This window comes from Vanellus vanellus (genome assembly GCF_965231255.1).
Source record: "Vanellus vanellus genome assembly, chromosome: 3".
Lineage (NCBI taxonomy): Eukaryota > Metazoa > Chordata > Aves > Charadriiformes > Charadriidae > Vanellus > Vanellus vanellus.
Window position 1 is genome coordinate 24,993,850 of NC_138907.1, and position 14,166 is coordinate 25,008,015.

Sequence of the window (14,166 nt, forward strand, 5' to 3'; positions counted from 1 at the left end):
ACCCAGCATTTGTACTGGCTTAGTATCTTGAAGAGGGAGACAGAATGTCATGTTGGAGGTCAGCATATTCACATAACAGTCTTTAATGCTGAAAATATAGAATTGAAAGGAACGAAAGTGATTCTTAATTAATGACTGAAACTCTTTATGTGATCCTAATCCCTTACTGTTTGCTAGGTTTCGGTGGTTGCATGAAGGATGTTAAATTTACACGAGGTGCTGTCGTTAACTTGGCATCTGTGTCCAGCAGTGCTGTCAGAGTCAATCTGGACGGATGCCTATCAACTGACAGTGCTGTTAACTGCAGGGGAAATGACTCCATCCTAGTATACCGAGGAAAAGAGCAGAGTGTTTATGAGAGTGGTCTACAACCATTTACAGGTAACACATTGGTTCCTTAAATGAAATACATCATTTTTATTTTGTTCTTTATTAGTGTATTACCCTGTTCAGTGTTCGTTTTTTGCTTTTTTTTTTTTTTTCCTCCTCTATCCTTCTCTGTGTTCTTTGAAGAATACCTTTATAGGGTGGTTGCCTCAAATGAAGGAGGATCAGTATCTAGTGCATGGACCCGTGTTCGTACAAGAGAATCAGGTAAATATAATTTTAAGGTTTACTTATTCCCATTTTTCATTAGCTAACTAATGTCAGGTTGGAGAAAATCCCGCCACAACAATTTTGAGTAGCATAAGTTGCCCAGTGTTTCTAATGGAGCAAAACTGCTTAATGCTTTGAATAGGTCATCAGCGATAAACTGTTCAGGCAAGTATTTTCCACACATAATTGAAGGTCTTTTCAAAATGTATATTAGATTATGTAATTGTGTGAGAGCAAAGAACGTGAAAGCATTGAAGTGCATTGACTAAGAGCAGCCGTGCATCTAGGTATGTTCATACGCACACATCTAAACTCGCACTACCTGAGTCTGCTGCAGTAAGTAGATCTGTGTATTTTCATGTGTATAACTTAGCGATACAAAATCAGTGTAGAGAAAGAGACACTGGGATAGCAGGCACAAGCTGTGGAAGATAGGAGGCCATGTAGTTGTTGGGGAGTAGAAGGTCTTGTGAAAGTTTTTCTTTGTTACCTGCACATGGGTATGCTGCTCAGTGCAGCTAAATGAGGATTCTTTTAACAAGTAACCCATAGATTGGGTGTGAAAATGTGGTAATATTTAACAGAATAGCAGCATGGGGCTTGTGGAGAGGGTTTCAAAGTAGGAACATAATACCTGCTGAACCTTAAAGATAAATTTTTCTTACATTTTATTGAAGATAATTTAAAGGACCTTTTCTTTTCTGTTCAGTGTTTTTGCAAACTTTATTGAGACAGCAAGTTTTTGAAGATTTACAGTTCTGCATGTTTTATTTACCAACTTTCCCTCTTCTGTAAATTCAAGCCTAATTGCATTCCATCAATGCAGAGAATTCTTTTGATGCAAGATATTTGATGTATGATCTTAAAAAATGATACAATACTTGAGTAAATATTGGACTTGCAAATGCATTCTTCTACAACTTACCTTCGTTATTTTGCATACCACCCAGAAGAGAGAAAATACATGCACATTTTCATATCAGCTGTCTCATGACTGTAAGGTTTACCATAAATTTATGTTTGCAAGCTGACCACAGCATTGAGCAGCTACGTGGTCCCCGGGGTTGGAGAATAATTGCGCTATTTAATTATTTTTGAGTTGGTTTTGTTATGTCCCTTATGAGAAGACCATCTGCTATACAGTACCTTACCTTGCCCTGTGATACACTTCAGAACTAATAAAATCAATATATTAGTGTAGTAAGTGAAGCTCTCCTAGAGTGTCACGTTCTTTCTTTACACAAGAATCACAACTTCCATGTATTTTTATACTTTGCATTCTGGTACACTTCTTGTAAAAAACCAAATCTGCATTCATATTTAGTGAAGCTAAACAATAAAATTACAAAAAAAGAGGTTATTTGATGGTGAGAAAAGCGAATGATCATCAGTAGGGCTAGGGAGTCCACATGCATTTACAGCAAACTCGTCATCCATCATCCTGCCATAGTGTTCCTTGGGCCTTTCCTCTGCATCCCTTGTGCAGTCATCTGTGATGAAGTTGTTACTGGCCAGACCTTTACTTGGTATAGTAATATCTAATAAATAGTTAAAGGTTATGGGAAATGGGATGTTGGTTTTTTTTTTTATTAGCAACTGTATGCATATATGAGCTTAGCTTCTTTTAAACATCTTAATTTTCCTTTTTTTCCCTCTTTCTTTTTATAATATGGAATGATCAGAAGCAAAGGATTTTGTGAAAAGGCCTTACAAATCTCTGCTTTGCCTTTAGGCAGTTGTACAGTGTTGAGAAAATACAAAAATAAATGGAAGAGCTTAAATTTTTTGAAGTAGTTTTTTAAATGAAAATGCACATTTTTAGAAATGTTTCATAGTTGTGGCATTCTGTGGCTTAGATATCCAACAGATAAATATCAAACCCTTCTCTGTTGCAATACTGTCTTGCTTCATTCAGTTGTATGATTATATTGCCTGAACTTGTTAGCTACATACAATCCACCTCTTCTCTTTGTGAGTGATGCTTAAATATGTTTGATACATTAAATGTTTTTGGAAAATTGCAACAAGACAAGAAGGAATGTTATGTAGATGGAGTTTTGATGGTTTTGAAATATAGCTTAAACTGAATAGCTCAAGATGTGCAGTCATATTAAATCAATGCTGAAAAGTTACAACTCTAATAAATTGTATTTATGCTAATGGTTGAGTCTGATTTACTGCAGCCATTAAAAGTGAAGAATAGGGGCAATAGTCTCCTTAGAACTGCCATTTTCTCTATTTTCTATTTTATCCTTCTACAGTTCCACAAAATGTGCCAACTCCCTCAAGAGTTCACAGTATAAATGGTTACAGCATTGAGGTCACCTGGGACAAACCTGCTGGGGTCATAGGTGTAATTGAGAAGTACATTTTGAAAGCATATGAAGAGGATGGTCCCAATGTACCCATCACTAGTGCTGAGCTTGCTGACACTAGTATGCTCACAGGTAAATGTTGTTAAGTACCATTTTTTAGACACATCTAATAACACGGGATGCTTACACCTCCTTTTGTTGAGCTATAAAGTATTACTTGTCTATTTCTGTGTATACACAGCATATATAATGTTTGGAAGGGTAGTATTTGGTGTCAGCATCCACATACATAGCGATGTACTGCAAAGAGTAAAAATTAAGATACAACTCAAATACTAAAAAACAGGTTTATTTAAGGTATTCCTTCCCAACCTATTGATGCTTTGGGGGAGAACGTTTTTGGGTTGTTTTTGTTTTGGCTCATTTGTTTGGTTTTGCTTAGTACATGCGTGGTGTGGTGTTTTTTTTTTTTTCTCCCCTATTGTTACATCCAGTTCACCTAAATGAACTCTACATGTGGGTCCAATAAGATACTATTTGGCCTGATGTATGAAAGCACTAGATGTACTTGCCTAATGTTGATCATACAAACCTAACTAGTTTTGGTGGGAACTAGCATACATTAATGTTAATTAGGTGCTTTGCTTAGTACCACTGGGATGTGGAGGTAGGTTAGTGTGGAATGAAGGAACTTGGGGCCTTGGCTTTATGGGTTTTGATCACTGTTGAGCTGTGAGTTGTGAACAGGAGGTATAGGAACCACTGCACTTGCGATGTTTTCCGGAGTCCAGGTCTTTTTACCCAGATGAGGCAGATGTTTTTAGGAAGAAACACTGAACTCTCTGCTACACAAAGAACATTTTGGGACCTCTCTTCCTTTCAGGATAGCGTGGATCTGTCTGTCTGCTCTCTGTTAACAAAAAGCCTTGGGAAGGATGCACATTACCGACAACAGTCTGAATTAGTTATGACTAAATGGGTCAATAGTACAAAGTCTTACTTTCATTGTAACAAACTGTGACCAATAGATTTGTTTATGTACTCGCTAAAATTAATTACATATTCATAACAATTGAAAAAGTGGTAATGACATAATGCTCAAAGCTGATGCTTTGGTTTGGCTCAGCTTTGGGCAATATAACAGTCCTACGAAGTTCCTTAAACCTCAGCCAGTATATTATTGCCTCTTTCCTGAAGCCCCGGTAATATCTGTTTAGTGTATTTGCATATGTGTGTATGTATATGTTTATAAATATGTATGTATGTTTTGTGTTGTTTTTCTGCCGTAATGCATGTCTACATTTTCAAAAGCAAACATGCACATATTTTATTTTCTTCGGTTTTAAATCTCTTGACTATTTGTGAGTAATGTGCTTACAATACCAAAACTTCATGGGCTTTCTGTGATTTCTTTGATGAATTTGTTGGTTTGAATACTCTTTATCTATGCTATAAAGCAATACAGATTGTATTAGTAGAAATTAAAGACCATATTAGAAGCAAATGGATTAGATAGCTTATTCACAGCTGATAGAATGAAAATTTTGTTTAAATTTGTTGACGTTGTGCCATGATTACCTGTCAGTGTTATGAAAAAGTCTACACCAGGCTGGACAGGTAAGAGGTTATCTGCATGCAGCTTTCAGGAGGTAGAAGAATAAGACATTCCTTTATATTAAGTAGAGATAGTAAATGGATCCTGCTTCTTTAGTCTATTATAGCAGATAGCTGTTGAATACTGCAAAACAAAATGACCCTAAGAACTTAAGAATGGCTATATTCAAACATTTACCTCTCTGAAAATGTCAGATTGTAGATGCTTAGGAAGAAAATGTAAGAAATGTGCTAAGCATAGAGCGAGTCTTCCTGTTATTACAAATTCAGCTGGTAGTTTGTGGAGTTCCTGAGCTGAAAGTTGCATCTGGACCATCATAGTTAAAGGTCTGTGGTAGAATTGTCTTTCTTTTTTTAATACATTTATGATTTTGGCTTCTGTAACTTGCCATGGCAGTAAGTTTTCCAATTCAGTTGTGTGTGGAAGGAGGGATTCCTTTTGTTATTTAGAACTGCTGCCCAATAGTTTAGTTACGTGTTTTCCAATTTTGGCATTGGATGAAATAAGTAATTCGTGTCCCTATCATGAGGTCAGAGCTGAGACAAGTGAAAAATTAAATCACTGATCTTGAAATGATTTTACCTTCAGCCTGCTGATTTCAGTGAAGCCTACACAGATGGATTAGTCTATGGTCATTGAGAAATGGTTACCCACAACTGTGAGACTCCTAAGAAAAGGTGCGGCTTTCCCTGCTGAATCATCTTTCCTGGTTAATCAAAAGTTAACATTAATACAGAACCCCACCAGAACATGCTCTCTTTGCTTACTTTTCCTTTGAGTTTGCTGAGAAGGGGAATCTTGCTTATTTTTTTCCCCTAATTTCAGGGAAACTTCTTTAGAAATTCCTTTGTTGAATTCCATGAGAAGATGCTACAGTAACAGTAACCCCAACAGCCAGGCTTGCTAATGCAACAGGAGAGAGGAAAGCACTACAGCTTTCAGTGGGATCACTGATGAAGCAACTCTGGTATTTTTCCACTCCCTCCTTCAAATTTTTATTCGCTATTTAGCCTAGGCACCACTTAATCTGCTGCTTGCAAATACATCTGAGGGCACTGACAACCCCCTTTACCTTATTTTTTCCTTGCACTATTTTATACCCATCTGTTGTGTTCTGGTTTCTGTTTACTTATGTAAATTCTTTTGAACAATTACCATGATCTGTTCTGTGCAGTGGGGTCCTGAGTCATAACTAAAGCACAGTAACAAAAAATTATTAATAGCATTACCTGTTTCCCAGAAGGCTGTCCTGTGTGTGTCAAATTCAGAAGAACCTCTTATAGCCTTTTCAAGAAGAAGAAAAGCTGAGCTAAATATTAAAGGTAAAGTAGGTTTTTAAATGAACATAATCCCACAGTCTAAAACGCCTATTTCTGACTCCTCAGGAACCAAAATTCTTCAAAATCTGACCCTCGTGATCTTCAAAATGTCAAACTGTTTTTTAATTTTCATCCAAGAAAGGAATATTTAGCGGATTTAAATCCTTAATGTGAGGTTCTAACTGTTGAACCAGGAGTTTATTGGATAAGATAGTGTATTTCAGCACGGTGTTCACAATCTGTATTCTAGGATAAGAGTATAAAGTTAGAGTGCACACTTTGGGGGTTCAAGGAATAATGTGCTAGCCCATTTTGCCTTCAAAAAGCCATGTAATAACATTGATACACTTTGGATACAGTCAGTCTCACTCAGCAGAGTAATAAAGGAAGTACAGGATCATCAAATCAAAGAATTTTTTTCATAAAGGCTGGATTGCTTTACTCTGTATTCCAATGCGCATTCTGCATGTTGTTGCTATTCAGCCGTCAAAATTTGGAATATAAATTAGAATTAGTACTTAAATAAACCAAAGAAGCTTTAGGACACACTGCTTCAGTGTGGTTTGTGAGCAGCTTTTGCTTCTACTTACATTTGGAATCCAGAATATCACAGAATCACAGGATCGCTGGAGTTGGAAGGGACCTCTTGAGATCATGTAGTCCATCCCCTGAGCTCAAGCAAGGTCAGCTGGAGCAGGTTGCCGAGGACCATGTTGAATCTAGGTTTAAATATCTCCACAGGTGGAAATATTCCTCTCTGGGAAGCCTGTTCCAGTGTTTGGCCACCCTCACAGTAAAAAAGTGGTTTCTGGTGTTCTGGTGGATTTTCATGTATTTCAGTTTGTGCCCACTGACTCTTGTCCTTTCACTGACCACTACTGAGAATAGTCCGGCTCCTTCTTCTGTGTTCCCTCCACCAGCTATTTATACATATTGATAGAATGAACCCTGAGCCTTCTCGGGGATCTGCTTGGTGTAGAGTACCATGGGATAAAGCCCTGGAGGGAAGAGGGGCTCAAGAAAGCTGGCTAATAGTCAAGGATCATCTCCTCCAAGCTCAGGAGCAATGCATCCCAACAAAGAGGAAGTGGAGCAAAAATGCCAGGAGGCCTGCATGGGTAAACATAAACAGGAGGAGCTCCTGGAGAAAGTCAAACAGAAAAGGGAAGCCTACAGAGGGTGGGAGCAAGGACAGGTAGCCTGTGAGGAATACAGAGAAATTGTCTGAGCAGCCAGGGATCAGGTTAAGGAAAGCTAAAGCTCAGATAGAGTTAAATCTGGTCAGAGACGTCAAGGGCAACACTAAAAGCTTTTACAGGTATGTCGGTGACAAAAGGAAGACTAGGGAAAATGTGGGCCCTCTCTGGAAGGACATGGAAGACCTGGTCACCCGGGATAAGGACAAGGCTGAGGTACTCAACGACTTTTTTGCCTCGGTCTTCCCTGGCAAGTACTCTAAACACACTGCCCAAGTCACAGAAGGCAAAGGCAGGGAATGGGAGAATGAGGAACCAAGCCACTGTAGGAGAAGACCAGATCTGAGACCAGCTGAGGAACCTGAAGGTGCACAAGTCCGTGGGACCCAATGAGATTCATCTTCAGGTCCTGAGGGAACTGGCGGATAGAGTTGCTAAGCCACGACCCATCATATTTGAGAAGCTGTGGCAGTCTAGTGAAGTTCCTGCTGACTGGAAATGGGGAAACAAAACTTCCATTTTTAAAAAGGGAAAAAAAGGAAGACCTGGGGAACTACAGGCCGGTCAGTCTTACCTCTGTGCCTGGCAAGATTATGGAGCAGATCCTCCTGGAAACCATGCTAAGGCACACAGAAAATAAGGAGGTGATTGTTGACAGCCAACATGGCTTCACTAAGGGCAAATTGTGTCTGAAAAATTTGGTGGCCTTCTATGATAGAGTTACAGCATTGGTAGATAAGGCAAGAGCAACTGATGTCGTCTACCTGGACTTGTGCAAAGCATTTGACACTGTCCCGCGTGAGAGTGGGGAACAGCCTCCCCCATGTCTTTAAATTGGAGAGACATGGATTTGACTGATGGGCTACTCAGTGGATAAACAACTGACTGGATGGCTGCATTTAGAGTTGCTGTCAACAGCTCCATGTCCAAGTGGAGAGCAGTGATGAGTGGCGTTCCTCAGGGGTCAGTATTGGAACCAGTGCTGTTTAACGATGTTTGTAATGCCATGTTTGGCGACATGGACAGTGGGACTGAGTGCACCCTCAGCAAGTTTGCCGACCACACCAAGCTTTGGTGCAGCTGACACGCTGGAGGGAAAGGATGCCATCCAGAGGGACCTGGAGAGGCTTGAGAGGTGGGCCTCTGTGAACCTCATGAATTTTAAGAAGGCCAAGTGTAAGGTCCTGCACCTGGGTCGGGTCAATCCCATGCAGAAATACAAGCTGAGTGGAGAATGGATTGAGAGCAGCCCCGAGGAGAAGGACTTGGGGTGGTGGTTGATGAGAAGCTCAACATGAGCTGGCAATGTGCACTTGCAGACCAGAAAGCCAACCGCATCCTGGGCTGCATCAAAAGAAGCATGGCCAGCAGGTCGTGGGAGGGGATTCTTCCCCTCTGCTCTGGTGAGACCACACCTGGAGTACTGTGTCCAGCTGTGCATCCCGCAACATAAGAAAGACCTGGACCTGTTGGAGTGGGTCCAGAGGAGGGCCACAAAGATGATCGGAGGGCTGGAGCACCTCTCCTATGAAGAGAGGCTGAGAGAGTTGGGATCGTTCAGCCTGGAGCAGAGAAGGCTTTGGGGGAGACCTTATAGCAGCCTTCCAGTACTTAAAGGGGACCTACAGGCAAGCTGGAGGGGGACTCTTTTTCAGGGAGTATAGCGATAGGACAAGGGGAACTGGTTTTAAACTGAAAGACAATAGATTTAGATTAGATATTTGGAAGAAATTCTTTACTGTGAGGGTGGTGAGGCACTGACACAAGTTGCCCAGAGAAGTTGTGGGTGCCCCATTCCTGGAGGTGTTAAAGGCCAGGTTGGATGGGACCTTGAGCAGCCGAGTCTAGTGGGAGATGTCCCTGTCTATGGCAGGGGTGTTGGAACTTGATGATCTTCAAGGTCCCTTCCAACCTAAACCATTCTATGATTCTGTGATTTTCTTTTCTGGGCTGATCAGTCCCGGCTCTCTCAGCCTCTCCTCATAAGAGACATGCCCTTTATCATCTTAGTGGCCCTTTTGTATCATCTACAAACTTGCTGAGTGTGCACACTTCCCCCATCATCAAGGTCATTAATTAAGATGTTCAACAGTATTGGCCCTGGTATCAACCCTGGGGTACACCACAGCTGTCTTGCCTCTAACCGGATTTTTGTGCCTTTAATCACAATCCTCTGATGCTTCTCTTGTAAGGCAGATATGAGAAAAACATTTTACAATTCAGATTGCTCTCATTGTAGAATTGAGGAGATCCACAAGCCTCTAAATTTTACCAGCTCCCAATTATGGGCAATGAAGAAGGCTAGGAAAAGCTGCAAATGATGTTTAAATAAAATATCCTACAAAAGAATTTGCAAATGTTTGGTATTCCTATTACAAGACTCTTCTATTAATTTTTGTGGGTTTTGCTGTTCATCCTGCCTGTGTTGTTGCCAAGTGCTGAAGTTGGGGCTGCACACGTGATAATGAGAAAATTGTTGTTGACGGCTTCCCCTCTGAATGCCCTGAATGTTCCCTCCTTCCCTTGACACGTGTTTATAATTACTTTTCACCTTTTAGTCTTTTATGCTCGGCAGATGAATATCTCAGGAAAAGTTAATTTAATGATTTAATATGGTTAATCAGAGTGGCTCGGCTGTGCCTTGGCTTTGAAAGCGCTCTAGCTAGGGAGTCTCTCAGAAGAGGAGATGGGACCTCCTGCCAGTGACTGATAGGCCCGGGCTCGCTGGCGGGGCCACAGGGCCGGGGCAAGCTCACTGCCTGGCTGGCAAACACCCCTGCTCAGAGAAATGCTCCTGGCTGAGAGGTTCTCCCTCTCTGGGAGAGTCCTGCCGGGCCCGAGCCAGTGCTGCCAAAGCAGCCTGCGGCACTGAGACCAGCCTCTGTGCCCTGACCATCACCTCCAGTGGGGCTTGGGAGCCATGGGGCAGCCCTAGGGCCAGGCCCCACAGTACTGCTCGCTTGGGGCCCCACAGGGCCTGGAGCAACAGTGGGGGCCAGCTGCTCCCCACAGGCTGGGAGCCGAGGATGGCCACCTTGCAGGCCGGGGAGTGCCTGCACAGACGGGGTGAGACTGAGTTTGCTGTCTGTGGTGGCTCTTAAAATTGCTATTTTCCTTGGGGTACTTTGATCTACATGGGGCATGCAAGCGATTTACCACAGCCAGGTAGTTTGCCACATTAAACTACTAATGAATTACATGAATATTACTTTCATGCACTTGAAATTACTTGAGGGCTCTTGGTTTGTACAAATGTTTTGCATTCAAACCACTGCTATGCTATGTTGCAGTTAATGAGAGTTTTGTAAATCCAAAGAAAAGAATTGCAAACCAACTCATGTAAATATGTAGAGGGTCAGAGCACTAGGAGGACTCCCAAATCCATACTCCAAGTCGGGACAAATTTCTGATGTTCTAACACCCTTTCTGAAGATAGAGTCACAACACACTAGCTGGGTTTGGTATATGTAGCTTATATTTACTTGCAACTAAAATGCAACAGAATGTTTAAAGTAACAAAAGCTGAAACTTTGTATTGAAAATAAGGTTTTCAAGAGCTGCTTCATCAGGTGCTTGAACCACACTTAAATACGAGGATGGTTGTAATTTTCAGGTAAATTCTTTCTCTTAATCGTCATTTTGTAGAAGTAACCTTTGGTTGGAAGCACAGGTAGATGACAGAAAACATCTAAATATTTCCCTTAGCCAGAAGAACAGCAGTGTGCGCTTTACAGTGCCATGCCACTGTGTGTGAGGTGTGGAAGGCTGTATGCATCCTTCCCACATGAAGGGGCATCATGTACTGAGACCCAGGTAATGATTAGGGCTGCAGTGGAGCTGTTGGCCTGTCTTGTTCCTGTGGGTCTCTTAAGGAGATTAGGTCTCTCCATCTCTCTCATCCACACGTACGCACACTTCTCTCGGTGGGAGGAGCTGCAGGAGTATGCCAGAAGCTGCACCTCAGCCCCTGCTCAGATCCCTGTTTGACTGAGGCAGCTACTGCAATGTAGGGCAGCTGATAGATCTGTCTATGCTCTTTAGGTTTCTTTGAGTTATCAGGTAGTGCTTGAGCTCCTAATCACTCTAAATCAGATGGGCAGAATGTGGGTTCGTATCTCCTTTCATTAGCTGGCTTTAGCACACCAGCAGCATATTTTTCAATATATGCATTTAAAAACATAAATGATATTAATATTCTGCAATATTAAGGTTCTAACTTGATTGAGTTTAGACCTAAACGAATCTTGTTTACAGTCCGATGCTGCTGTATAAATTTATTCATATGAAATGTAAATTGTCTGATTAAATAAACCCAAACATTTTATCAAAATTATATCAACTCTTAGCTACATACCAATACTTTTATTAATAAAAAGAAATCAACTTCTTAATGTTTGTGAGGACAGAAAGGATTATTAATAATCTTTTTATAGACATAGTCAAAAAAGTTTGCAAAAAAGTTAACAGTGTCTTTTTCTCTCTACAAACTTTTAAAATTAATCATGCTGTACAAAATGAACAATGAGAAAGTTATCTGGAAGGATCAAGAGTAACATAGTGATAGATATTACAGAACCAATACTCTCTGTGGTTAATTAACTCCTGGTGCAAAATTGGAATGATGGGCTACGGTTTTCTGCAAATTAAAGCAACTAAAGAGTTGCCATGTTATGGGGAAGATAACAGGCTTCCTTGAACCACTGCAACCTGAATTTCATCTTCAAGGCCAGTGGAGCTTGTGTATGGTTGGTTATGAAGTTTTTCTGTTGGGAAAAATGTCTTCCAAGCCACAGAAATCCAGTAACCAAAGTAACCCTTTTTTTTTTGTTCTTATAAGCCAAAAAGTTGGAACAGGTGCCCTCTTGTTCAATAATTCTTCAAAATGTTATAAGTCATACTATACTTATGGTAGAAGATTTTTTTAAAAATGCAGATGTATGCAACAGATTGATGTGCACAGGCTTTCAGTCCAGAAATGCGTATGTAGAAGACTCACATACTTAAACAGTTTTTGCTACAATCTGTCAAAAACACAGTCAGTTGAGGACTTCCTTTTCTGGTCAGTGGACTGTGATTAAGTGCAGTGTGGCAATGATGCATCTCGACATACAAGTGACTTTGTTAGACAGATGCTGTACGACCTCAGGCATTCAAGTGGGCTAAACAGTCTTTAGGTCTGGGGAGGAGAGATTTGGTAATTTTATTTTAAAGAGCTTAAACAAGAATTAAGGTAAATCTATAAGGTCAAGTGTTGTTTCAGTTGCAATATGTGTATTTCAAAATAGGTCCTTATGAAGTAGAGTGTTAGGGAGGAAACAATGAAAAAAATCTGGCAAGGAAAAGTCCCTTTGGCAAAAAATACACTTAGCTTGTGAAACAAATGGAATTTGTGTGGGTAAGCTCTGTGGTTGACTTTGGGAATCTTAATATTCAGAGCCGAGTTTTCAGGCTGCATATGAAAGTAGTGCCTTGCTATCATTAAAATTAGCTAAATTTACCTGTTTAAAAAAAAAAAAAAAATGAACTAGCCTTGCAAAATTTTCTTCTTCCACTGTCTTAGCTGAGTGCATTTTTTGTGTGTGTGTGGAAGTGAGGAACTTCAGTATTTGTGTTACATCTGTAAGATTAAACAGCTTTTTTTTTTGTGAGTTGTGTGCATGGGTGAGTGGGTTTAGTTTTGTTTTTATGGGAATGCTCCTTCAATAAGTGTATTTCAAAAAGCTCACTTCAATTTATATTTGTTTAACCAATTCATTATGCAGAGTACAAGCTCTATAAGTTGCCATAAGCAAGTGTGTCTTCGTCTCTGAAGACCTGGTGTGGTGTTTTGAAGCAATTTTCTGAAAAAGCAGGCTGGCAGATTGGAGCAGTGAAGCAGCAGTTTTCATAAAAGTCTTTTAACTGGATGAGGAAATTACTGAAATATTATCATTGCCTTTGAATCTGTTTTTCAGTGTTTGTGAACAGAATATTAGCCCTCATACCTTAGTGGTAAAACCATTATTTTCCTTGATGAGAAGTACTTTTCCATTGAAAATCTGCCAGAATACTGTGGAATCTGGCTGAGCTACCCAAATATAGAAGACCTCCCTTTTTGATATATTGAACCAAAGAAAAGTCTGTTTTATGGAGAAGTGAAGGGAAGAAGCTGTATATTTAATCTTCTTATATACTGTATGCATTAGAATGATGAATGGAGTGGATATAAAGATGCAGCTAACTCTGACTAGTCCATGCATCCATTTTACCATAAATTCATTGTTGACCCTCTTCTACTGTCCATGTCAATATTTTTATCCCTTACCTGCAAGAACGAACCTAGTGTTTTCTCTCTGACACAACTCTAAACTTCAAGTTTAAATATTGCAAATAATTAAAGATCATTTAAATAAAAGTATAGAAAATTAAATACTAGTTTTGCATATAAAGTGGGCTTAATGTTCTAGATGTGATTCCAGATCACTCCTTTAGACTGTTAACTTTACATTCATATTTAACAAATGACATTATTCAGTTTCATGGGGTCACTGTGTCAAAATGTCTGTGTTAGAACTTTAATTTATTTCCAAAGGTTCTTTGAGTGGGCAGATAGGAGTGGTGTGTTAGAATGATTTATCATCTCCGATTCCCCATGTGGATTTTAAGGCTTGGAATGTAGTCTATGATGTAAATTTTAAGTCTAGATGGGTTCAGCTGCTCTGTAGCAGCAGGCTGAATGAATGGGACTTGTATCCCAAATGTGGGAGGCTGACCCTCTTCTTAAATATTGATGGTGCCTCTAATTCTGTCTCCTGATGAAAGTGACAATTTGTCTACCTCTCTCCTGTGAATAATAATAGAAAACATGCAAGTGTGTTTGTGGCCAAATTTTGCTTTGTTAGCATCCTGTCTTGGAAAGCCTAATGGACCCTTATCGTATCAGCAATTATTGGGTATAGACAAGAGATTCCCATCTGAGAGTGTGATAATTGAGGAGTTAGGGAAAGTTTTTTAAAGCTGCCAGCCAGCCTCATTGGATCATGGGCTGGTTTTTGTTTTGGTATTTATTTTGCTGTGCTATAAATTAATGCACATGTATCAGTGATGATCTTTGCTATGGGACTGCTGACTTTGTACTCTAAGGT

The 14,166-nt window shown here is 40.2% G+C and overlaps 1 protein-coding gene across 1 annotated transcript in view; it reads left to right on the plus strand.

Moving 5' to 3' along the window:
- USH2A (usherin) overlaps window positions 1-14,166 on the plus strand; it is a gene marked incomplete at its 3' end in the record, with an annotated part of 409,152 nt that overhangs the window by 161,026 nt on the left and 233,960 nt on the right. The window contains exons 27-29 of the mRNA XM_082480510.1: window positions 178-381; window positions 514-594; window positions 2,859-3,044. Of these exons, the coding sequence (XP_082336636.1) occupies window positions 178-381; window positions 514-594; window positions 2,859-3,044 (471 nt within the window). The remainder of the gene's footprint in view (window positions 1-177; window positions 382-513; window positions 595-2,858; window positions 3,045-14,166) is intronic.